The 26,005-nt window shown below is 40.2% G+C and overlaps 2 protein-coding genes across 2 annotated transcripts; both read left to right on the top strand.

Annotated features, from left to right (window-relative positions):
• The first annotated feature begins 4,868 nt into the window (after positions 1–4,868).
• On the top strand, positions 4,869–8,987 carry LOC128398829 (vomeronasal type-2 receptor 26-like). Its single transcript, XM_053360086.1, has 4 exons — positions 4,869–5,585; positions 5,758–5,985; positions 6,839–6,965; positions 8,086–8,987. The coding sequence occupies exons 1-4, from the start codon at positions 4,869–4,871 to the stop codon at positions 8,985–8,987; spliced, it is 1,974 nt and encodes a 657-aa protein (XP_053216061.1).
• A 3,461-nt stretch (positions 8,988–12,448) lies between these two features.
• LOC128398828 (vomeronasal type-2 receptor 26-like) lies at positions 12,449–25,416 on the top strand. Its single transcript, XM_053360085.1, has 6 exons — positions 12,449–12,513; positions 15,107–15,398; positions 16,470–17,321; positions 19,111–19,338; positions 20,213–20,339; positions 24,512–25,416. The coding sequence occupies exons 1-6, from the start codon at positions 12,449–12,451 to the stop codon at positions 25,414–25,416; spliced, it is 2,469 nt and encodes an 822-aa protein (XP_053216060.1).
• Positions 25,417–26,005: the final 589 nt, after the last annotated feature.

The following is a 26,005-nucleotide window of genomic DNA, read 5'->3' as shown; positions in this document are numbered from 1 at the left end:
TTTTTTTAAAATATGCAGTTTAATGTGGAAAAAAATGGACTGGGCCTTGCTTTGAAGACCTTTGTGAGTGGCATGGCTCAAACCTAGACTAATCTGTCTGCTTTTGTCTCTGGCTCTATGAACTAGAATTTCCATTGCATAATTTCCCTCTAGATTAAGAATCAAAGATTAGAGTCTCTCCCCCATGTGTCTTTCTATTGGAAATGAAGAGGAAATCTCTTCCATTTAGACACCCTTGGTGGTTTCTTAAAACTCTTTCCCTGAGTCTTCTCAGTGACTCTGCTGCTGTCTACCTCCTCCTTATTCCTAACATTAGTACACTTTCAAAATTGAAATCTGGAATTATTCCTCATCCTCAGTATGAACTTTCCCTCATGCTAAATCACCCATTCCTTCTACATATTACATGTATAATTAAACGTGTCTATATTTGAGCTTTAAATAGCAGGCATGGAATGGGCAATTAGGGTCAGGCCTGTGATGTTCAGCAAAGGAGGAAATGACCCTCTCTTCTGCTACCACAGTCTGGAAGCTTCAAGGATGGACAGGTAAGAACCACATGCCCCAAACTGCATGCTAATTCCTACCACTCTTCAAACAATCATGAACGTTGGCACATACCGGTAACTAAAACTGAGCCATACAATCAGAGCAATCAGCTATCCTGTGATCATGGCTGCATTATTTCTAGTGGCTACAAGGTCAGAGATCGCTCTCATCTCATCAAGGGGAAGTTGGATACTTCCCTTTCCACACAACATGGTTGTGTATTCATGCACAGTGTCACATTAGATACAGATAGATAAGAAAATGAATGATTAAGGAAGCATTCAGTTGTAGATTAACTATTACCCTTCTAAGCATGCCATTTCTCTATAACTTCATAGTGTCATGACAAGGATGTTGTTCTTCAACTGTCATTTCAACAAACTTAGAATACATTATAATTTTCACTACTTCAGTCAACATGTTTCTCTCCATAGTAACTTTTTTAGTTTTGATGCCATTAAAGTTCCAGTTCCTCTGGAGGTTACTAATTACAGATCTTGTACCACTCAATTATATACTTTCTCATCAAGGCCCTGTGGGTTCCAAGAATAATATGCTATGTAATTTGCTTTCTTACCAAGTCATTGTAAGGATTCCAGAAAGCTGCATCATAACAACGCACAATCACATATCAAAAGAACTTTATATATATTCCATGTTTTGTCACTGAGAATTGGAGAGAGTGTTCCATCACTCCAGTAACGGTTTCTTCATTTTGAAGGGAGGAGGTTAGCTTTAAATCTTGCAACACATGGGTCACTGGTATTCAGACAGGTTGCTATAACAAAAAAAAAATAAAATTTATTGCTATGGCTATAGGTGGAAATCTGTGATCTACATCTAGAGAGGAATTACAGTAATTAGGATGGTGTTCTTTGAAGTACTACTCTTGTTGTTGCAGGTACTCCACACTGGGTTCCAGGAGCAGACTGCTAAATGTGTCCTCCGTGACCCCATCTCTACTGATCATAAATATTATAAGACAGGTGAACTCATGATTGGTGGGATTTCTTCTCAGATGATGATATATTTGGATCAATATTCCTTCACTGACTATCCTTCTCCTAACTTTGAAATTCCCTAGTAAGAACCTATTTTGTTTCAGTTGCATATATTATTAACTGTTTAAAGATCTCACTTTAATCCTATGCATAATTACTTGGGAGTAAATTTCACTAAATTCAGTCAGGCTTATTTCCAGGTATGTATGCAAAGACAGTCTTAGTTGATTAAACAAATGATCATTATTCTATAGTAGGCCTCGGTATATCCCTTTCTTTTATCAAATGTTAGTATATCTCAGTGTGCACATCACACAAACATTTCTTCATGACTTTATTAATTCTCTTCGGCTTCCTTTTCTATCTGAACTTTTCTGTTTCCTTTCTCCAAAAAACACACCTTTGTTTCTAGTATGACCACCATTTTTGTTTTCAATATTCCTAAATTATTGTGTCATCATCTTGTGCACTATAACAATATGCGCTTGGCTTATGATTGTATTTCTGTTGTTTAGTTTCCATCGCTGGTGCATTTGCTTTATAAGGAAAGACTCCAGTGTGAAACCCTTTACCATTTTAGTTTGATGTATCACTTAATAATCAAGGGATATAAATATTTCAAGATTTCAAGCACCTTTTTGCATTGCATCCAGATGCCCTCCTCTGTGATGTTATTTTTGTTCACTGGAATGAGACACTGTCACTCACCTTGGTACTATACTTTCAGGAGGCAGGTTTCCATTATACACACCCTTTAGAATGAAATTCTGAGAATCCTTCTCTGCCCTTCCTTAATACATACTTGTCTTTAATAATCAGCATGACCTCTGGTGATTTTGTCAGTTCATACTTCCTTCCTATCAGCTATTATTGTTCTGGTTGTTAATTATGCATCACTTTATAATCTAAGGTTGCAAGGTGACTCACATGGTAAATACAGAAATATTTAAAAGCATATAACAATAATTAATCATAATAAACATCTCCCCAAGTGCACATTTCTAGGCATAAAAGTATCAAAAGTGATCACCAAGCAGTTAAAAAAATCCAATGAGCATGAAGAGAGATATGGAAACATTCAAATACTTCAGTGTATTTTTTAAAAAAAGTTCATACTTGAAGTGGAATAGTAACCAAGCACTAAAGTGCTTAATAAAATGAATTTGATTAAGGATGGCAAAGTGGTATCTTGAAGGAGGACTGTACAGTTTGGTTTGTGATGGAACTTCTTAAAGACAATGTTGGAATTCACAGCAATTCTCAACAGTCACTTAGCAGTCTGTGTGATTGTGAAAGTCTGTACAGCTCTCAGCACTCATTCCTTTTTCTAATAACTTTATAATTTGTTTTACCTTATAAAAAAAAGAAAGGCACTAAGTGACTTACAAACTAATATAAAATATAAAGAAGTTATTTATAACAGTCATCAGTTAATTAACAAAAAACAATATTATTCACACACAAAAACCAAACCAGAAACAGTAAAGCTTGCAAGAGTAATGATTTACAGAGTTGTATGCACTGATTAAGATATTGAAGGTGCAGGAAAGCTAATAAAGATTTTCATCATTTGTTGGATATCCCTGTGAAACATTTTCTAACTTTTGTTGCAGTTTCGTGACAAAGAATTACCAGCATGTCCTGGCTTTGGCATTTGCTATAAATGAGATAAATGAACAGCCCCACATCTTGCCCAATGTCTCCTTGGGATTCCACATCTCTGAGAGCTACTTTAATCCAAGGAGATTCTATCAGATTGCAATGGATTTTTTTTCCACACAGCATAGCTTCATCCCCAATTATAAGTGTGACCTTCAGAACAAACTCATAGCAGTCATTGGGGGACTGGGTTCTGAAACCTCCCGCCATTTGGCTTCCATTTTGAACATCTACAAGCTACCACAGGTAAAATGTGGCCATGGAGTTTCAAAGTAATGTCGCAATTTTCTTTTCTTTTCTTTTTCTTTTTTGCCTTCCTGGCGTGTGGGTTTTTATATGAGTGTATATTCACACAGTCAGCACAGTTCAGCAGGATAAGGACTATATCACAGGATGATGGGCATTTATTCCCTTTATCCATATTTGGAATGGGAGAAAGCATTGGAGCTAATTAAGACAAATTCAACTCAAATCAATTTACTAGCTAGTCCTAAAGCTAGGGAGATGGTGTGCAATTTAACTCTCTTACACCATGGTACAAGGCCCACAAGACATGCAGAATTATGTTGCTAAAAGAGGAAATGGTTATACAGTTTTGCGGAAATTGATGTGGAGGCCCATAATTCTATTCCCACAGCAATATGGTAAGTGAAGCTAATATGGTCCAAGGTGTGGCAGCTCTGAGATAAATGGAGCCCAGGTTGTTAATTCAATCTGAAGGCATACAGGCAGCCAATGCAGTTGGGAACAAATTATACATATATGCTAATGTCAGGAGTCCAGGTTCCCAGCTTGATAACACAGTAAGCGTAGATAATTAAAAGGAGGATTTATTCCAAAAAAATCAACCGATAACTTTGGATGCCTCAAAGTCTCCAGCATCATTACTCAAGATGACCCTTCTGAAGACTGCTTCTGATGTTGACAGAAGAAACCTACGAACCTCGCTTATCTTGTTTTGCTTCTTGTCTAACAGCCCTCCCATTCGCTGATTCCTCTGAGAAATTGGCTCATCTCCAACCTCTTTCTTTTCCGGGAGACTCTCTCTGTCTCTGTTTGTGCCTAATTGATCTTCCGGAGAGCTTTGGCTGTGTTGCAGCCTGCTCTCAGTCGTTCCGTTGGTAACCGGCATTCCAAAGCCCATGGGAGTTGCACTGGGCACTGGCCGCTGTTCAGCCTGCTGCAAATCTAACTCTTTCTGTTCTGAAGCAGGCTGTGAAGTTTCACTAGGAGCTGGCTCATTCCTGACAGTTAATATCTCCCCACATACACTAGAAGCACAGAAGCATTATGCACTACTCAAAGCTTCTAAGTTGTCTTCAGCAGTAGGCCCATATTAAGAACTGTACAATAGTGAAGTCTGAAGTTTATGAATGCATAAATTATTCCTCAACTCTATCCAGGAAGCAGAGCATATTCAATTTCAGTAGAAGCTTCACTGTGAATAAAAATAAACAAAAATCCATAAAATAATTAGGGACATTAATTAGGGATATGTCTATCTGCTTGCCTTTTTAGTTCAGCTATGGTGATTTTGTCCCCATGATGAGGGGTCAAATCCATTCTCTTTCTTTTTACCAAATGGTTCCAAATGATATCCATCAGTACAGAGGGATTGTCCAGCTACTCCTGCATTTTAGATGGACTTGGGTCGGTCTAATGGTCATGGATGATGAAATTGGAGAATTATTTCTGCAGAACTTCCTACCAGTGCTTTCTAAAAATGACATCTGCCCTGCCTTCATAGAGAAAATTGCCATAATATTCTTTTTTGATGACTTGTTTCATTTGCAAGAAAGGTGGAACAAAACATTTCAAAATGTTATGGAGAGTAATGCAAATGCTATTGTTGTCTATGGAGAAACCAGGACCATGTTAAGTCTGAGGGGTTTGCTGCATGAAGGTGAAACTGACTATGAGAAAGCATTTGGTAAAGTGTGGATTATGGCATCACAATTGGATGTTGCTGCAGTGCCCATTCATAAGGATTGGAGTATAGAAGCCTTCCATGGTGCCTTAAGCTTCACAACTCACTCAGAGGAGGTATCGGGTTTCCAAATGTTTCTTCGAAACTTAAGGCCTCATTTAGTCAAGGGGGATGGTTTCATCCAACTATTCTGGGAGCAAGTATTTGGCTGTTCATTTTCAAATTATGATTCTAATGAAGTTGATGCAGAAATCTGCACTGGGGAAGAGAGTCTGGAGAGCCTCCCTGGGCCTTTCTTTGAAATGAGCATGACTGGTCATAGCTACAGTATCTACACTGCTGTTTATGCTCTGGCAAATTCTGTACATGCCATGTACTCATCCAGATCCAAATCCAGAGTACTGGTAGGCAGAAAGAATCTGGAATATAACAATGTGCCAGCATGGCAGGTAATGGACATTGAAAGACTCTGTTGAACTACAATGAATAAAATGAATGCATGATATATTTTTATACCTAAGTGATGTTCCTGACACCCAGAGTCTGAGTAAAACATTGCCTTGCTACTCTTTTAAAATTGTCATTATGGAATTGTTCTCTTTTTTTGATCATTTCTCCTAGCTCCATCCAATTCTGAGGAATATCACATTGAAGAATGGTGTTGGAGAAACAATGGTTTTGAATGAGAATGGAGAATTTACAATGGGGTTTGATATTACAAATGTAATTACCTTCCCAAATAACTCATTTGTTAGAGGGAAAGTTGGAAGGATGAATCCTTGGGCTCTGGAAGGCAAAGATTTCAGTATTGATGTAGCGGCCATTACATGGCCCAGAAGCTTTAATCAGGTAGGATGTTACTATTTCTTTATTTGTCTGTTTGTTTAATTAAATTTGTATCGTGACCTTCTTCCAAAAGGAGGCAGGGCACCAAACAACAAGTGATAAAACAATGCAACATATTCAAAACATTTTAAAAAACAGTTCCGATCTGGATGCAGACTGGGAAAAGATCTCAAGGCTTAAAATGCTTGTCGATATAGATAGATCTTCAGTAACCACAGAAAAGATAATGGAGATGGCACCTGTCTAATATTCAAGGGGAGACCATTGCAAAGGGTGAGTGTCATTGCCACGACCTTGACACAATACCGTGCACTCTGATAGATACCTTGTCAGAAGATCAGTTCTGCACACTGATTTTTAACGGAGCGAGAGTGATCTTTCAGGTGCCATGGTCCCAGGCTATTTAGGATTTTGTATACCAAAACCAGCACCTTGAACTTAGCCTTGAAGCTAAGTGGCGGCCAGTGCAATTCTTTCTGTAGCTGTTTGGTGATTATGTGCTCCAGTGAGCACTTGAACTGCCATATTTTTGCTCCAGCTCCCACATCTGAACCAATACCACTTAATAATTTTTATTAAGCTTCTCAATATTACAATTTAATGTGAAAAAGGAAAACAGATAAAAACAAAACAAACAAACAAAGGGCAGAGAATTTACATATATGCGAGGTAATTGAGCCATATGGAAGACATGTTGGAGGGGAAATAGGAATGAGAGGATTGAAAATATAAAATGTTTTTGAATTCAAAACAGTTGATATGAGAGTGATCTTGTCATGCTCTGGCAGGCAACTGCACATTGGTTCAATCTTAAAATGCATTTTTCAAATACTACTGCTTTATATCTCTTTGACAGGTAATGCCCCTTTCTCTCTGTAATGATAAATGCCATCCTGGTCATCAGAAGAGAAAGAAGGAAGGGTTGCCTTTTTGTTGCTATGATTGTGTTCCATGTCCAAAGGGGAAGGTTTCACCTCAGATCGGTAATCAAGCACTACTAGTGGTGTATAGTTGCTTAATATCTTCCTGTTCACTCAGGAGTTTGCTGGTTACTAATTCCCAAGTTCAAATAAGTGACTGGAGTTTTGCAATGGTTATACATATATGCATGTATCTCTCTCTCTCTCTCTCTCTCTCTCTCTCTCACACACACACACACACACACACACAATATCCAGTTAAGTGTAAAATAATAATTCTTCAAATTTCTTCTTTGTCAAAGTAGTTTGCAATAACTGTCATTAGGGGTCCATTGTCACAACACTTCTCCACCCAGTAGCATTAAATGTGTTGGGTGAGGGGTTATCGGTTTGTTTTTTGCTTTTTGCTTTATTATGTGTTTTCATTCAGTATTTTAATGTTGTGAACTTCCCTGTGGTCTTTAGATGAAGGGCAGTATACAAATTTAATAAATAAATAAATACACATTCCAAAAAGGAATAATTCACAGCCATGTCTGGAGATGACATCGACTGGATGTTGCACTCCACCTCTAAGATATGCCACTTCCTGTGCACACTATATGTGTGACAAGCTGTAGACAAGTATCTGTGGCTGAAGCAGACATTGATTTGTAGTAGGTGGGCTTCTGTGTCCAGCTTCCTTTCATGCCCAACTCTGCTACCTATAAAATCCATCCTGGGAGTGGCATTGATTCCAAGATATGGGTTACCACAATCTATTTGCCTTTAGAGACTGGCATTAACACTGAGAGCTGTATTTTGTTTCTAATGGGAGACCCACACCGTTATCTCCATGTGACCACCATATGGTCTGTAGTAGATGTAGAAGACATATTGGCATTTGCAGATGACTATATGTAAACCCACCTAGCAGTTCAAAAGCACATCAAAGTGCAAGTAGATAAATAGGTACCGCTCCTGCGGGAAGGTAAATGGCGTTTCCGTGTGCTGCGCTGGTGCCGGCTCGCCAGAGCAGCTTCGTCACGCTGGCCACGTGACCCAGAAGTGTCTCCGGACAGCGCTGGCCCCCGGCCTCTTAAGTGAGATGGGCACACAACCCTAGAGTCGGACACGACTGGCCTGTACGGGCAGGGGTACCTTTATATGTAAACCAGCTTTTAAAATATTCTTATTTCCACAGATGCAGGTTCCTGTACTGCCTGTCAAGAAGATCATTATTCAGATAAAGAACAAACTCAGTGCATTCCCAAAGAAGTAACCTTCCTGTCTTATGGGGAACCTTTGGGGATAAGCTTAGTCATTTGTGTGCTTTTATTTTCCACAATCACAGCTCTAGTGCTGGCAACCTTTATAAGGCACCACAACACCCCCATTGTCAAAGCCAACAACCGGAACCTCACCTACACTCTCCTTATCTCCCTGGTGCTTTGCTTCCTTTCTGCATTTCTGTTCATTGGTCGACCTGAGAAGGTGATGTGTCTCCTTCGTCAGGTGGCCTTTGGCATGGTCTTCTCAGCAGCTGTGTCTTCTGTGTTAGCAAAAACTATCACAGTGGTTCTGGCTTTCATGGCCACCAGGCCAGGAAACAGCATGAGAAGATGGGTAGGAAAAAGAGTGGCCAACTCCATTGTTCTTTTCTGTTCCATTGTACAAGCAGGCATTTGTATTGTATGGCTGGCTATGTCTCCCCCTTTCCCTGATGTTGACATGAAGTCAGTGACTGAAGAAATTGTACTGGAATGTAACGAGGGGTCTGTGACTATGTTTTATTGTGTCCTGGGTTATATGAGCTTCCTGGCTTTTGTGAGCTTCACTGTGGCTTTCCAGGCCAGAAAATTACCTGACAGTTTCAATGAAGCGAAGTCTATCACTTTCAGCTTGCTGGTGTTTTGCAGTGTTTGGTTATCCTTTGTTCCAACCTACTTGAGCACGAAGGGGAAATACATGGTAGCTGTGGAGATCTTCTCCATCTTAGCCTCCAGTGTTGGCCTGTTGGGTTGTATCTTTTTCCCCAAATGCTACATTATTATACTGAGACCAGACCTGAACACAAAAGATAAGCTTATTAAAAGAAACAGCTAGAAAAAAACCCCTCTACATTTATTAGGGTTATGGTCTCTTCTAAGCTTTGAGTGCAACTATAATCATGGAGACAAATTGCCTTATAGCCATTTAGGAAGATTTGAAATTCGCACACATTTGCAATGTGGCAGGAAGGAAGGAAGAAATTACTGTTTTGGAAATAAAACACATCTTTCTTTAAAAATGTCTTCCATTTCTGTGTATGAACATATTCTGTAATTACTTGGTCTTTGTTCTAAACTGAACACACCTGATGAGCACTCCCTGAGAAATGTTGTGTTTAAAAAGGAGTCCTTCTTTGAAATCCAGATTCCAATGCATTCCTTGCTATGGTACTAGAAAGCAAATCTTTTTATACAATGCCAGTTTAGGTAGTAGAATACATTGTATGATATAAGAGGTACATAAGGGCAGTCATTTTTTTCTTGCTGTGGTTTTCTTGAAATAGCTGACCCATTGCTTTCACGGGTTCTTGTGAATTCTGTTTCAAAGCCATCAGCCTTCTTGTGTTTTGCAGTATAGACAACTCCCCATTTACACACATCCAATTGATGCACGACTGACATGCACATCGTGCCAAACTCAGAAATGACTTTTTAATTGGCAAAAACAGCCCTAAAAGAGCCCAGAAAGGACAGAACAAAGCACCTAGCAATCCCACAAGCCTATACAATTGTAGTTACACAGAGAAGGCAATAAACCCTCATGGACACCGTAAGAATCAGTCAAATGTAGAATTTACTTAACAGGCTATAAAAGCATCATTAGTAGCAAATATATATAACATTTACCACAGCCACAGTCCAAGCCTCTCCCTCTCCACTGTAAGTTGCAAGCAAGGAGAACAAGTTACACAGAACGGTGTTATAAGTCTTTCCTGTAGAAACTGCACATATCCAAAGAACAGTTCCCATGGACAATGTCCTTATATAGTCAAAACAACCTCAGCTTTCTGCTTCTTCTTGAGTCTTCTTCTCTGTTTCTGGAATGAATGAATCTTTCACACACACAAAGAATCAAACATCCCTTACTTACATTTTCTGTAACACTGTCATCAGGACTGCAGGACTGCCATAGTTATTCCTGGGCTAGATCCCACTGACTCCCACCCCCTAAAAACAAGTAAGAAAAAGTCATGGGGTTGTATGAGTCTCCCAGAGATATCAGTTGTTGACCCCAAGACCTGGATTTCACAAAACTCTGTGAAATAAGCAAGTCCCAGGAAGTTCCAAAGGCAGAAAGCCAAGAACCAGTTGATATCACACCTATTCTCACATTCTGTGAACAGAATGATGATTCATACTGTTGAATTCTTCTGAACAAACATGAACCTGGATCTCATGGCCACATTCCCTAAGTTGAGAGTGGAATGGGCTGAACTCCCACAAATCCAGCAGTCATTCTTAATATACTGGATGTACTATTTTTAGTACCAGCAGAGATGGAGAGGGCTGCCAGCTTATCATGAGAATAATACTAATTATATCACTGAAGAATTAAGCAATATGAGAATATCAACCGTGCCTCTGAAATATAGAAATATAGAAATATAGAAACATAGAAATATAGAAATAAATATAGAAATATAGAAATAAATATAGAAATATAGAAATATAGAAGGAAACAATAAATCTCATGTGTAGGCTGGCTATTTCCATCCCTGTAAAGTATGAAGCAACCCCTCCCCCAATCCCCCACACCCCAACCCCAAATAGAGAAAGGAATCTTCCTCTCCCATCCAAAAGCCCCTCCCCCCATTTTTGGAAGGGGTTGAATGTTTCCTTTCCAGATTGACAATGATTCACTATTACTCCACCGTAGGGCTTTCTTCTATACAGTGGTACCTCTGGTTACGTACTTAATTCATTCCAGAGGTCCATTCTTAACCTGAAACTGTTCTTAACCTGAAGCACCACTTTAGCTTATGGGGCCTCCCACTGCCACCGCCACACGATTTCTGTTCTAATCCTGAAGCAAAGTTCTCAACCTGAGGTACTATTTCTGGCTTAGCGGAGTCTGTAACCTGAAGCGTATGTAACCCGAGGCACCACTGTATTTATTTCTCCCCTCTCATTTAGGAATACAGAAAACTGTGGCCAATCTCTGCAATGTGCCCCATACGCCTGTAAGTATACCAGCAATGATACCAAAAAGGACCCAGTGCCTTAGGAGAAACTAATTTCATGACTTGTAATGAGTCTCAGTAATAATTTACGCCTAGGCTCCTATGGATTCCCTAAACAATATGTCTTGTAATTCTCTTATTTATCAAGTCCTCTTGTAGATTTCCAAAAGTTATATCATCACATAGTTTCCAAATTTCCAGAAGTTGCATCATATGAAATCACGAAACAGGACAAAATGCTGTTTTGAAAACCTCACCTATGCTCTCCTCATCTCCCTCCTGCTCTGCTTTCTTTCTACTTTTATGTTCATTGGGCAACCTGGAAAAATGAAATGCCTCCTCTGTGAAATAGCATTTGGCATGGTCTTCTCAGCAGCTGTGTCTTCTGTGTAAGCAAAAACCATCACAGTGGTTCTGGCTTTCATGGCCACAAAGCCAGGAAGCAGCATGAGAAGATGGGTGGGGAAAAGAGTGGCCAACTCCATTGTTCACTTATTCAAGCAGGCATTTGCACTGTATGGTTGCTCACCTCTCCCCCTTTCCCAGATAGTGATATGAACTCAGTAGCTGAAGAAATTGTACAGTGGTACCTTGGGTTAAGTAATTAATTCGTTGCGGAGGTCCATTCTTAACATGAAACTGTTCTTAACCTGAACAGTTCTTAACCACGGCACCGGAGTCTGATTTCTGATCTTATCCTGAATATTTCCCAATGTCTATTGATTCATGTGGACACTAGGTAACTGTTAGCCTTGACACATGCTGCCAAGTCACAGCCCATCAATATTTTCATTGACACCTTTTTGTGATTTTGCATGGGAATTTTGCAGGAGAGCCAGTGTGGCGCTGTTCTTAAAGTTTCCATATCTGACCTGGAATACCAGGGTTCAACTCCCCATTCATCCATGAAGCTCATAGCTTGACCTTAGCCAGGCATTGTCTCTCAACCTAACCTACCTCACAAGGTTGTTGTGGGGATTGAATGAGGAATAGGGAGAACCATGTACATCACCTTGAGCTCCTTGGAGAAAAAAAGTTGGAAAATAAATGCAATAAATAAAAAGAAATAAGGGGTCTTTTGAGAAATTGAAAGCCCTGCTCTTTCAATATTCTTAACTTTTAAGGATCCATATTCATTGGGCCCACATTCTGAAGTGATTGTCCTGATCCAAATCTCCAGAATTGAAGTGTGACTCAGAACATTTATTAACTTTGTTAATTTGATTCCAAAGATTTTATTGAGGATGTCCTTTGTCCCCCTCCCCACTTTTCCCATTCAAGATTTATGCATGGGTTACACTCCAGGCCTCACCACACGTCAGTGAAATGCACGAAGATGGGGAGCACCCTGGAGAGTCCTAGTAGCTCACGAGGAGACCTTCATCAGAGCCCAAAGAGGATGTACTTGCAAGCTGGGGGGGGGGCAGTGGGACTTTGTTGAGGCTAGTCAACTTCCTTTGCTAACAGCAGATGTGCAGGGCAATATATCAGCCACCACTACTTCCCCATGCATCAGCTGACAAAGCCCTTCTGCACCTCTGGCTCCCAGAGCCCAAAGAGGATGGAGGGGCAGTGGGGCTTTGCTGAGGCTGCTCAGCTGATGTGTGGGGAAGTGGCGGCAGCAGCAGTGACAGCTGATGCACTATCCCACACACATTAGCTGTTAAGTGGGAAGGTGAGCAGCTTCAACAAAGCACCACCCAAGAAAGCCAGGAGGACTCTCCAGGGTGCGCCCCACTTCTAGGTTCCAGTTCCAGGTTTCCGGCACCATGAGTGTACACAGTAACACAAATAAATCATGTGCATATGAGGAGTTGCCTGTATTTCCAGCAGCAGCACTGATGGACATCAAATCACTACCAGATCAACAGGGAAACATTATGCCGAGTCTATTATATACTGCTCAGAGACAGTTGTAATTAAGTGGTATAAAGGTAAAGGTAAAGGTACCCCTGCCCGTACGGGCCAGTCTTGACAGACTCTAGGGTTGTGCGCCCATCTCACTCAAGAGGCCGGGGCCCAGCGCTGTCCGGAGACACTTCCGGGTCACGTGGCCAGCGTGACATTGCTGCTCTGGCGAGCCAGAGCCGCACACGGAAACGCCGTTTACCTTCCCGCTAGTAAGCGGTCCCTATTTATCTACTTGCACCCGGGGGTGCTTTCAAACTGCTAGGTTGGCAGGCGCTGGGACCGAACAACGGGAGTGCACCCCGCCGCGGGGATTCGAACCACCGACCTTTCGATCGGCAAGCCCTAGGCGCTGAGGCTTTTACCCACAGCGCCACCCGCGTCCCATTAAGTGGTATATAAATTGTCAAAGTAATAAATAGCAGCCACTGGAGCACTACCTTTTCTCTGCACCGTCACTTATAAGAATTACAGAGAAACCCAAACCATGTCTATTCAAAAGTTCGTCTTATTCAATTCAGTGGCTCTCAGATAAGTGCAGTTAGGATTGCTGCCTCAAAGAAGTAAGCTGTGCTAAGAAAAACCTTAAAAACTCCCCTCTCCCTGAACATTCATTAGTTAGGGAACTCTTAGAGCATCCAAGGCAGGTTGTCAGCACTATTTTTGAGCTCCTGTGATGGTCTATTTTCAGCTGATCCTTTGAAATTGCCACATGGCATTGTTATGATGTCAGGTGATTGACATATGGGTGGCCCCTGTCAAAGTTGGCCTGCAAGGGTATGGGTATGGGTCCATTCCACTGGCCAGATTCAGTTTCTCACCATTGCAGTAGGATAAGGGGCAAGCCTCTCCTGAACATTTTGTGTAATCTGCTTGCCCAGCCATGTCTAGAAAGTAGCAGAAATTCAGCTACCCTTAGGAACACAGGGAAAATTGTGGTTATTTTGGCCAACATGTTTTCTTTCTCCAGGAAGTATGTTGAACAGAGTGTCACCTGGATCCTTGGGGGAGGCTAATTACAGGTTTTGCCATTCTCAATTGCATACATTGTGATTGTCATTAAGGTCTCTGAGATGTGCCATATTTTTCTCCCTTTGACCAAGCCACCTCCTGGTTTCCAGAATATGAATCATAACAAAACACTAACAAAGGCCAGGGTATGTTTTTAAAAACCATGCTTGGTGTTCAGAACTGGAGCTAAGGACCCAGGCTCCAGCATACTCCAGTTCCATATAGTTTTCTGGTATATGTATGTAGATAGAGGATACAGGTTCCAAATATTGCATCAGCAGAGGCTGCTGCTTTTCAAGCCAGACTACTATATATACCTGTTGTTATGACAGAAGGTGGAAAATCTGGCATCTGCATTGAGAGGGGAATGACTATAATTGGGACAGTGTTACTGGAAATGTTTCTAATGCTGTTGCAGATACCTCACAGTGAGTTCCAGGAGCACGCTGCAAGATGTGTCATCCATGACCCCATCTATACTCCTCATAAGTATTATAAGTCAGGTGACGTCATAATTGGTGGGGCTGTCTCTCAGATGCTACTGTTTTTGGATTCATTTTCCTTCACTGAATACCCTCCTTCTGCTGATACTAGCATTCCCATGTAAGGATCTTTTGTTTTTCTGTTATATGCCAAAGGTTGTCAACTGAGGCTAAATTATCAGCACCCTTAAAGGAATTGGTAGCACATGTGTGAATGTTTATCAATAGACACTGGAGGGGCTGATACTCATAGGGTATTTGAAAAGGTGATATAAATCATTTTTAAAAGGTTTGTGAAACTACAAAGGATTTATTGAATCTCACATATAATCTGACCATTCTAAAATGACTTTTAAATTGAAGTGCTATAATCCCACAATGCCAAATATAGTGCCTTAGGATCAGGATGTAATAATATATACAGACAATGACGTTCTACATATTGCAGTTCTGTGTGGTTCTGCAAATTTGTAATCCTCTCAGTAGTCTATCAACTACGGTAACTCACATGTTATTGATTCAGCAGGACAGCTGCCAAGCAACTTTACTTATTGTTAAATTTTCTGGTGACCTATCATCTAACTTTTTTCCAGTGTTGTGACAAAGAACTACCAGCATGTCCTGGCTTTGGTGTTTGCTGTAAATGAAATTAATGAAAATCCCAAGATTTTGCCTAATGTTTCCTTGGGATTCCACATCCCTGAGAGCTACTTCAGTCAGAAGCGGAGTTATCACATAGCAGTGGAGCTTTTCTCCACACAGTACAAATTTGTTCCCAATTATAGCTGTGATGTCCAGAACAGCCTAATAGGAGTCATAGGAGGACTAGGCGCTGAAACCTCCCACCATTTGGCTGCCATCTTGGACATCTACAAGTTTCCACAGGTATGGTGTGCTCTTGGAACACTGAGTTTTCAGAATTGTGATGCATTATTTGCCTTTTCTTTTCTTGGACTGTGTTGTATGGTTGCTTGTACAGGTGTATATTCTATTGAAATGACTGTGGCACAAACATTGATATCTTAGCCAGTACAGTGGTACCTTGGTTTACGAACTTAATCCATTCCAGAAGTCCGTTCTTAAAGCAAGGTGTGCTTTCCCATAGCAGCGGGGGACTCAATTTACAAATGGAACACACTCAACAGGAAGCAAAGCATGTTCTTATTCCAAGGCAAAGTTCACAAACCAAAACACCTACTTCTGGGTTTGCAGCGTTCTTAATCCAAGTTGTTCATAAACTAAGCTGTTCTTAAACCAAGGTACCACTATATTTAATTTTTATAACACCCTTCATCCAAAGATCACAGGGAAGTTTACAGCAAAAAGAAAAAGGAAAAAAAGAAAGAAAGCACCTATTTCCATGAAAACATTTAAAAGGCCATATATTGTCTAATCAGCCAAATGCCTGGTTATAGAGGAATATTTTCACCTGGCCCCTAAATATGTGTAATGAAAGTGCCTGGGAAGAACATTCCACAAAGGGAAAGCCACTGCAGAAAAGGGCCATTCTTAGATTGCCACCGTCTGGACTTCTCATGGAGGGGGCACAAAGATAATAGGCTCAGGTGATGATCACAGGGTTTGGTTGGTTCATAAGGGAATGTATTGAGGTATTGTGGTCCTGAGCAATTTAAAGTTTTATAAGTCAAAACAAGCACTTTGAATTGGGCCCAGAAACTAATTGGCAGCCAGGCCATGATTAGTGTTATATGCTTGAACCACCTTGCTTCTTTGGAGCAACCTGGCTGCTAAATTCTGCACGTCTCTCTAAATCTGCTACTTAAGGTGTAGAGGAGCATTTTGCATTGAATGAAGATTCTGAGAAGTTTTCACAAGCAACTCACATCTTATATTAATTTTAAACAGAATGTTCAGTATCCATAAAATTGCACTAACACATCTATAGGTTTCCAAATAAATTTGTAACACATCTTCCTGAATTTCCCCCCATTTTAGTTCACCTATGGTGATTTTGTCCCCATGCTGAGGGATCACTCTCATTCACTGTCATTGTATCGAATGGCTCCAAATGAAATCCATCAGTACAAGGGAATTGTCCAGCTACTTCTGCATTTCAAATGGATTTGGGTGGGTCTAATGACCATGGATGAGGAAAACGGAGAATTATTTTTGAGCAACCTACTACCAATACTTTCTCAGAACAGCATCTGTGCTGCCTTCACTGAGAAAATTCCCTCAAAAGGATTTTTTGGTGACATCTTAAATTTCCAAGGAAAGTGGGGGGAAATATTTGTAGATGTTATGAAAAGTAAAGCCAACACCATTATTCTCTATGGAGAAGCTTTGACCATGATAACATTGAGAGGACTGCTGCATGAAGGAGAATCTGAGTATGGGAAATCATTTGGTAAAGTGTGGATTATGGTAGCCCAGATGGACCTTGTAGCCATATCCATGCACAAGGATTGGGATATAGAAGCCTTCCATGGTGCCTTAGCCTTCACAACCCACTCACATGAGGTGCCAGGGTTCCAAAATTTTCTTCAAAAGCTAAATCCTCATTTGATGAAGGGAAATGGTTTTATCCAACCATTCTGGGAGCAAGCATTCGACTGTTCATTTCCAAATTCCCATTTTAATGGAGATGATGTGGACACTTGTACTGGAGAAGAGAGGCTGCAGAATCTTCCTGGGCCTTTCTTTGAAATGAGCATGACTGGCCACAGTTACAGTATCTACAATGCTGTACAGGCTCTGGCAAATTCTGTACATGCCATGTACCCATCCAAATCCAAAGTAACGGTGGAAAGAAGGAAGCTACAACATAATGACATGCAGCCATGGAAGGTAGTAGTTTTCAAACCATTCTGTTCAACTGACTTCAGCACGACTGCACAAGATCTTAATGCAGCCTTCACTAACCCGATTCCCTTCAGATGTTAATACTATAAATAAAATAACAACACAGAAGCCTGTAATGTAAGAATGTAAAAAAAAATTGATCACTTCCATAACGTTGCAGACTCAATTCAAAAAGAAAATAGCAGTGAAATAAGTCATATCCTGTCCTACACCCTATCCTTATGACTGCATCCTATCCCTATGGCTGCATGATGAGAACGAGACTGTTCCTCAAGTGAAATTAATAAGGATTATCTTCCTACTGTTACCCTTCCTGCCTGGGCAAGCAGAAGATATGACTTCCCAACATGCCCTCTAAGAATTTACAGGAAACTCCGTGTGTCTTAGCTCTTTGCTCAGCAAATATGGATTTTTTTCCTTTTGACTGGAGCATTATTTACCCACATAATTCAGGGTGTTGTTTTTTTTTTAAAAAAAGTATGAAAACATAAAAAAATGAATAATTTAAAAGTGCAGAAGTTTCATACCCTCCAACATTTCTCTAATGAAAATAGGGACGTCTAAATAATAATAATAATAATAATAATAATAATAATAATAATAATAATATGCTTCCAACATAATAATACATTTAACATTAAAAAAACTTCCCTACACAGCATTGCCTTCAGATGTCTTCTTAAGTTTGTATAGCTACTTATCTCCTTGGCTTAGGGGTGGCAAAACTCCACGTCATGTGACAAAGCTATTTGAGAGCAAAAGCAGTAAAGGAAGCAGTAAAGGAGTAAATGTTGTGAAATGCTGAAAAGCTGCAGAATCATTTAGCATGCTGAATCACCGTGACTCATCTTGAGGATGACTCATTCTCTGTATAAGTATTGTATCTGCTTGCAGGCAGACTCTGTCAGTGTCTCAGTGTGTGTGTGTCTGTGCTCTGTGAAGCCTGTGCTCAATGCAAACTCTGTGTATGCTCTGAAGCTATTTTAATCTTCTGTTCATTATGCTGTTATTTGCAAACAAGTTTATTTTAACTCAGTAAAGCTTTTATTTTTTTACTGAAGAGGACTCTGTTATTAATTTTACGCTGCGTGTCACTCCATACTCTCCAACATTTCTCCAATGAAATAGGGACATCCTACCATAACCTCCAATATTCCTCCAGTGAAAATGGGGATGTGTTAAGGAAAAGCGGGACATTCCAGGATTAAATCAGCAATTGGAATGTCTTCTATAAATGTGGGACTTTCCCTGGAAAATAGGGACACTTGGAGTGTCTGAAATCTTGGAAAGGCATGGTAGTAGAGATTTTTTTTTCTTCAACAAATGTCAAAAACATAACATTATTAGAGCTTGTTTCTATTCTAAGGGAAGAGAATTATGGAGGGCTTTAGCCACAAATGTAAAAGCATGTGTGTCACAGCATGCTTTAACAAAGGTTATATTTGACAGTATTAATAAATCATCATATACAGTGGTAACGTGGTTTGCAAGCGTTTTGGATTACAACCACGTCAAACCCTGAAGTGTGTGTACCTTTTCTTGGATTACAACCCATTTTTTTTTATTACAACCCCCTTTTCTTTTTGGAGACCCCATTGTGCTCTTTGGGTTACAACCTTTTTTGGTTTACAACCGGATCTGCAGAATGAATTATGGTTGTAAACCAAGGTATCATTGTACAGAGCTAAGTGACTGGAGTAAGATGCAAGCGTAGAGGCAATTTCTCAGATATTGATGCAATTCTAACACTGATTTATTTTTCCATTCCACCTAGCTCCATCCTATTCTGAGGAGAATCTCATTTAATAACAGTGCAGGAGAAACTGTGCATTTGAATGAGAATGGAGAATTAACAATGGGGTTTGATATTACAAATCTGATTACTTTTCCCAATAAGTCATTTGTTAGAATGAAAGTTGGAAGAATGAATCCTTGGGCTCCTCCTGGCAAAGATTTGAGCATTGATGAAGGCGCCATTGTGTGGCCTAGAAGTTTTAACCAGGTGGGACATCACTATAGCCTTTAGCTTTCATAAAATAAAAGGAGGGAGGGAGAGGAGAAACAATCATTTGTAGCTTCCTTAATAAAATATTTTTATAGTCCTTGTCCCAGTATGTTTATATTGATTGATTTACACAGTTCAAAGCATATTTACTTGCACACTGTCCAACTGTTTCCTGCTGAAAATATGAACATTTTTCTGTATAGTTTCTTTAATATATAGAAAATTATCACAGATACGTGTTTTTAACTAATGCTGTTTGAAAATTGCACATATTTTATCAGTAACTTGAGATACAAAAAGTCAAAGACAAAAAAAGTTCTTCCTGATGTTAAGTCAGAATCTCCTTTTTTGTGACTTGAAGCCATTGGTTCGAGTTTTACCCTCCAAAGCAGGAGAAAAAAAGCTTGCCCCATCTTCCACGTGATAGCCCTTAATATATTTGAAGATATCTATCATAACTTCTCTCAGTCTCCTCTTTGCACATATCCAGCTCCTTCAACCAAACTGGCACAGTAATCCAGATGTGATCTGACCAAGGCAGAATAGCTTGTTCAATGGTGTTTGTATTCAATATACTCAAACAAACATCTGCCATTGTTTAAAACCACAAAATTACTCTCAGTTTTCTCCATCCGTACTTTACTTCAACTTTTTATGGAATCTAGTCTGAGTAGATTAATGAAGACAGAGAATGCTAGCAGCACAGAGCCAAAGCCTGGCCATTAAAGATCTCAATTCAAGACAGTTCACCAACTTATGAGCACCTGCACTAATATGACAGAATCTGATGATTATACTGTGCATAATGATGTCATCATACTATTTTTAAAATATATATTCTCAATTCTAATTATTCATATTCCCTGAATAGGTGATGCCCCTTTCACTCTGTAATGATAACTGTCAACCTGGTTACCAAAAGAAGAAAAAGGAGGGGGAGCCATTTTGCTGCTATGATTGTATTCCATGTCCAAAAGGGAAGATTTCTCATAAGAAAGGTAGAATATGCAGTACCTGCTGTAATCTAGAAATCTACCTTCATGAGTGTGGCACAAAGGTCCTGTTAGTTAAAGTGGTTTGTAGTAGGTGATAGTAGTCATTACTGGGAAACAATCCTGATATCAACTAATTCAAAACAGTAGTTATGAGCACTTCTCACCTAGGGACCAAAAGAATGAAAGAAATGCATCTATCATTGAATACAAAATGCTGGGCGCTTTTCTTAAAGGGAAGTACAGTGGTACCTAGGGTTAAGAACTTAATTTGTTCTGGAGGTCAGTTCTTAACCTGAAACTGTTATTAACCTGAGGTACCACTTTAGCTAATGGGGCCTCCTGCTGCCGCTGTGTTGCTGCTGCACAATTTCTGTTCTCATCCTGAAGCAAAGTTCTTAACCCGAGGTACGATTTCTGGGTTAGCGGAGTCTGTAACCTAAAATGTCTGTAACCTGAAGCGTATGTAACCTGAGGTACCACTGTAGTTCTTTGATCTAGGAAGGAAGAATAAGGAATGGAGGCAAGGATATTCTAGTAATAATTTCTATAAATGCACTTCTACATATTGAACCACAAAATTGTAGAATCATAGAACTGAAAAGTTGGAAGGGAACTCAAGGGTCATCTGGTCCAACTCTCTGCATTGCAGGAATATCAACTAGCTCATACATAACAGATGGCCATCCAACCTCTGCTTAAAAACTTCCAAGGAAAGAGACTTTTAGAAGACATCTGAAGGCAGCCCTATTTAGGGAAGCTTTTAATGTTTAATAGACTATTGTGTTTTAATATTCTGTTGGAAGCCGCTTAGAGTGGCTGGGAAACCCAGCCAGATGGGTGGGATATAAATAATAAATTATTATTATTATTATTACCCTCCAAGGGACTCCATTCCACTGTCAAACAACTTTTACTGTTAGAAAGGTCTTCCTGATATTTAGTTGGAATCTCCTTTCTTGTAACTTGAATCCATTGGTTTGAGTCCTACCCTCAGTAGTAGGAGAAAACAAGCTTGCTCCATCTTCCATGTGACAGCCCTTTAGATATTTGAAGAAAACTATCATACGAATCCAAGGCAGACCTTTTAACATCACAGTAATCCAAGTTTATGCACCAACCACTGGTGCTGAAGAAACTGAAATTGACCACTTTTATGAAGACTTACAACACCTTATAGAAATGACACCAAAGAAGGATGTTCTTCTCATTATAGGAGATTGGGATGCTAAAGTAGGGAGTCAAGAGATAAAAGGAACAACTGGCAAGTTTGGCCTTGGAGTTCAAAACGAAGCAGGGCAAGGGCTAATAGAGTTCTGCCAAGAGAACAAGCTCGTCATCACAAACACTCTTTTCCAACAACACAAGAGATGACTCTACACATGGACATCACCAGATGGGCACCATCGAAACCAGATTGATTATATTCTCTGCAGCCAAAGATGGAGAAGCTCTATACAGTCAGCAAAAACAAGACCTGGAGCTGACTGTGGCTCAGATCATCAGCTTCTTATAGCAAAATTCAAGCTTAAACTGAAGAAAGTAGGAAAAACCACTGGGCCAGTAAGATACAATCTAAGTCAAATCCCTTATGAATACACAGTGGAAGTGAGGAACAGGTTTAAGGATTTAGATTTGCTGGACAGAGTGCCTGAAGAACTATGGATGGAGGCTCGTTACATTATACAGGAGGCAGCAACTAAAACCATCCCAATGAAAAGGAAATGCAAGAAAGCAAAGTGGCTGTCCAATGAGGCCTTACAAATAGCGGGGGAGAGAAGGCAAGCAAAATGCGAGGGAGATAGTGAAAGCTACAGGAAATTGAATGCAGATTTCCAAAAAATAGCAAGGAGAGACAAGAATGCCTTCTTAAACGAGCAATGCAAAGAAATAGAGGAAAACAATAGAATGGGGAAAACCAGAGATCTGTTCAAGAAAATTGGAGATATGAAAGGAACATTTCGTACAAAGATTACCATAATAAAAGACAAAAGTGGAAAGGACCTAACAGAAACAGAAGACATCAAGAAGAGGTGGCAAGAATACACAGAGGAATTATACCAGAAAGAAATGGATGTCTCGTACACCTCAGGTAGTGTGGTTGCTAACCTTGAGCCAGACATCCTGGAGAGTGAAGTCAAATGGGCCTTAGAAAGCACTGCAAATAACAAGGCCAGTGGAAGTGATGGCATTCCAGCTGAACTATTTAAAATTTTAAAAGATGATGCTGTTAAGGTGCTACACTCAATATGCCAGCAAGTTTGGAAAACTCAGCAGTGGCCAGAGGATTGGAGAAGATCAGTCTACATCCCAATCCCAAAGAAGGGCAGTGCCAAAGAATGCTCCAACTACCGCATAATTGCACTCATTTCACATGCTAGCAAGGTTATGCTTAAAATTCTACAAGGAAGGCTCAAGCAGTATGTGGACTGAGAACTCCCAGAAGTGCAAGCTGGATTTAGAAGAGGCAGAGGAACCAGAGACCAAATTGCAAACATGCGCTGGATTATGGAGAAAGCTAGAGAGTTCCAGAAAGACATCTACTTCTGCTTCATTGACTATGCAAAAGCCTTTGACTGTGTCAACCACAGCAAACTATGGCAAGTTCTTAAAGAAATGGGAGTGCCTGATCACCTCATCTGTCTCCTGGGAAATCTCTATGTGGGACAAGAAGCTACAGTTAGAACTGGATATGGAACAACTGATTGGTTCAAAATTGGGAAAGGAGTACGACAAGGCTGTATATTGTCTCCCTGCTTATTTAACTTATATGCAGAATACATCATGCGAATGGCTGGGCTGGATGGATCCCAAGCCGGAATTAAGATCGCCGGAAGAAATATCAACAACCTCAGATATGCAGATGACACAACCTTGATGGCAGAAAGTGAGGAGGAATTAAAGAACCTTTTAATGAGGGTGAAAGAGGAGAGCACAAAATATGGTCTGAAGCTCAACATCAAAAAAACGAAGATCATGGCCACTGGTCCCATCACCTCCTGGCAAATAGAAGGGGAAGAAATAGAGGCAGTGAGAGACTTTACTTTCTTGGGCTCCATGATCACTGCAGATGGTGACAGCAGTCACGAAATTAAAAGATGCCTGCTCCTTGGGAGAAAGGCGATGGCAAACCTAGACAACATCTTAAAAAGCAGAGACATCACCTTGCCAACAAAGGTCCGTATAGTTAAAGCCATGGTTTTCCCAGTAGTGATGTATGGAAGTGAGAGCTGGACCATCAAGAAGGCTGATCGCCGAAGAATTGATGCTTTTGAATTATGGTGCTGGAGGAGACTCTTGAGAGTCCCATGGACTGCAAGAAGATCAAACGCATCCATTCTTAAGGAAATCAGCCCTGAGTGCTCACTGGAAGGACAGATCGTGAAGCTGAGGCTCCAGTACTTTGGCCACCTCATGAGAAGAGAAGACTCCCTGGAAAAGACCCTGATGTTGGGAAAGATGGAGGGCACAAGGAGAAGGGGATGACAGAGCATGAGATGGCTGGACAGTGTTCTTGAAGTTACAAACATGAGTCTGACCAAACTGCGGGAGGCAGTGGAAGACAGAAGTGCCTGGCGTGCTCTGGTCCATGGGGTCACGAAGAGTCGGACACGACTAAACGACTAAACAACAACAATCATATGTTCCATCAGTCTCCTGAGGGGATGCTCAACCATTCCTCATCAGGCTTGGTTTCTAGACCCTTAATCATCTTATCTGCCCTCCTCTGCACACTCTCCAGCTTGTCAATATCATTCTTAAATTGTGGTACCCAGAACTGGACACAGTATTCCAGGTATGGTCTGACCAAGGTAGAATACAGTGATGCTATTACTTCCCTTGGGTTGCATGGCAGAGATACCTCATCCTGAAAGCTAGTGCAAATTTCTCTGTTACCTGCTAAATTCAACTTGGTAGAAACATTAGTAAGTAGTCATGGGAAAGCTTGCCTTAGAATACCATTGATACCAAGTGATAGGTTAGTTCTATTATTCACTTACTTTAAAAGTTGTGCATTAACACACAGACCCTTTTGTTTTCTTAAAGGGAAGACAACAGCATAATTTGATTTTTAGAAGGGGAAATTTATTCCTAAACCTGATTATTTGTAGAAATAGAAGGAATGGCTTCAACTGCAAAAAGCAACTTCTAAAAAAGTTTTTCATCTTTTTCCCCAGATGCAGATTTTTGCACAATGTGCCCAAAAGATCATTATCCAAACCAAGTAAAGAATCGCTGCATTCCAAAGCTAATAACCTTCTTGTCTTATAAGGACCCTTTGGGGATGAGTTTAGCTATTTTTGCACTTTTCTTTTCCTTGATCACTGCTCTAGTGCTAGGAGCCTTTATAATGCACCGTGACACTCCTATTGTGAAAGCCAACAACCGGAGCCTCACCTACACCCTCCTCATCTCCCTCCTGCTCTGCTTCCCTTGTGCTTTGCTGTTTATTGGCCATCCTGTGAAGGTGATGTGTCTCTTCCGTCAAGTTGCATTTTCCATGGTCTTCTCAGTGGCTGTCTCTTCCGTGTTAGCAAAAACCATTACAGTGGTTCTGGCTTTCATGGCCACCAAGCCAGGAAGTAGCATGAGGAAATGGGTAGGGAAAAATGTGGCCAACTCCATTGTTCTTCTCTGCTCTCTTGTTCAAGGAATTAATTGTACCGTATGGCTGGCAATTAATCCTCCATTTCCAGATATTGACATGAATTCAGTGACTGAAGAAATTGTACTTGAATGTAATGAGGGGTCTGTGACTATGTTCTACTGTGTCCTGGGTTACATGGGCTTCCTGGCTATTGTGAGCTTCACTGTAGCTTTCCAGGCAAGAAAATTACCTGACAGTTTTAATGAAGCCAAGCTAATCACTTTTAGCATGCTTGTGTTTTGCAGTGTTTGGTTATCCTTTTTTCCCACCTATCTGAGCACCAAAGGAAAATACATGGTAGCCGTGGAGATCTTCTCCATCTTAGCCTCCAGTGCTGGGCTTCTGGGCTGCATCTTCTTCCCTAAATGCTACATTATTGTGCTGAGGCCAGAACTGAACAAAAGAGATCTCCTAATAAAGAGAAATGTTCACTGATGTGTGGGCGCATTATGCAACCCTTACAGTGGACCAAAGTTGCAGAGTAGTCTTCTAGCATGACTTCCATTCTCAGGTTTTTAGATATTTGCAGTTGTATATGAAGAACACGCCCCCTTTTTAAATTAGCTGATATAGATTCTTCTAGTTCCACAGGATCTCATTATTGTTTCTGGAACCATTTGATGACTTATGTTTTCTTCCTTCTTCTGCTCTTGAAGGCAAGGCTTGCAAAGATTTGTGTGCTTGTGTTTGTTTGTTTGTTTGTTTGTGTGTTATTTTATTTTTCTGCTAAAATGTTTGTAGACATCACTGTCTTGAATTTAGGTGAGTTGGACATTTGTTATTCTCACAATATTTAAATACCAATTCCTGGAGAAGACAGCAGTGTGGGCATGGCAGTGTTTGATAAAGGCTCTTCACTTCAAACTGAATACATCAAAGAACAAGCACACAGTTGTTCTTTATTATAAACATCCACAAAAGCCAAGGAAAACAGGATGAGCCAGCAGAAAGAGGAAAGTTTTAAAGTACAACTTCAGCTATGAAGAAAAAAATGTAATAATGTAATAAATGTAATAATAATAAA

This window comes from Podarcis raffonei, chromosome 13, assembly GCF_027172205.1.
Source record: "Podarcis raffonei isolate rPodRaf1 chromosome 13, rPodRaf1.pri, whole genome shotgun sequence".
In the NCBI taxonomy this organism is placed as follows: Eukaryota; Metazoa; Chordata; class Lepidosauria; order Squamata; family Lacertidae; genus Podarcis; species Podarcis raffonei.
This window is presented reverse-complemented; position numbering and strand designations above follow the sequence as displayed.

What these genes read in the sequence shown, in the direction of transcription:
- LOC128398829 (XM_053360086.1), top strand. Translation starts at nt 4,869, where the DNA reads ATGGTCATGGATGATGAAATTGGAGAATTATTTCTGCAGAACTTCCTA. An exon ending in GGCCCAGAAGCTTTAATCAG is followed by an intron (nt 5,986 to 6,838) that starts GTAGGATGTTAC and finishes TCTCTTTGACAG; the next exon opens with GTAATGCCCCTTTCTCTCTG. An exon ending in GAAGGTTTCACCTCAGATCG is followed by an intron (nt 6,966 to 8,085) that starts GTAATCAAGCAC and finishes TTATTTCCACAG; the next exon opens with ATGCAGGTTCCTGTACTGCC.
- LOC128398828 (XM_053360085.1), top strand. Translation starts at nt 12,449, where the DNA reads ATGGGGAGCACCCTGGAGAGTCCTAGTAGCTCACGAGGAGACCTTCAT. An exon ending in GGCCTAGAAGTTTTAACCAG is followed by an intron (nt 19,339 to 20,212) that starts GTGGGACATCAC and finishes TTCCCTGAATAG; the next exon opens with GTGATGCCCCTTTCACTCTG. An exon ending in GAAGATTTCTCATAAGAAAG is followed by an intron (nt 20,340 to 24,511) that starts GTAGAATATGCA and finishes CTTTTTCCCCAG; the next exon opens with ATGCAGATTTTTGCACAATG.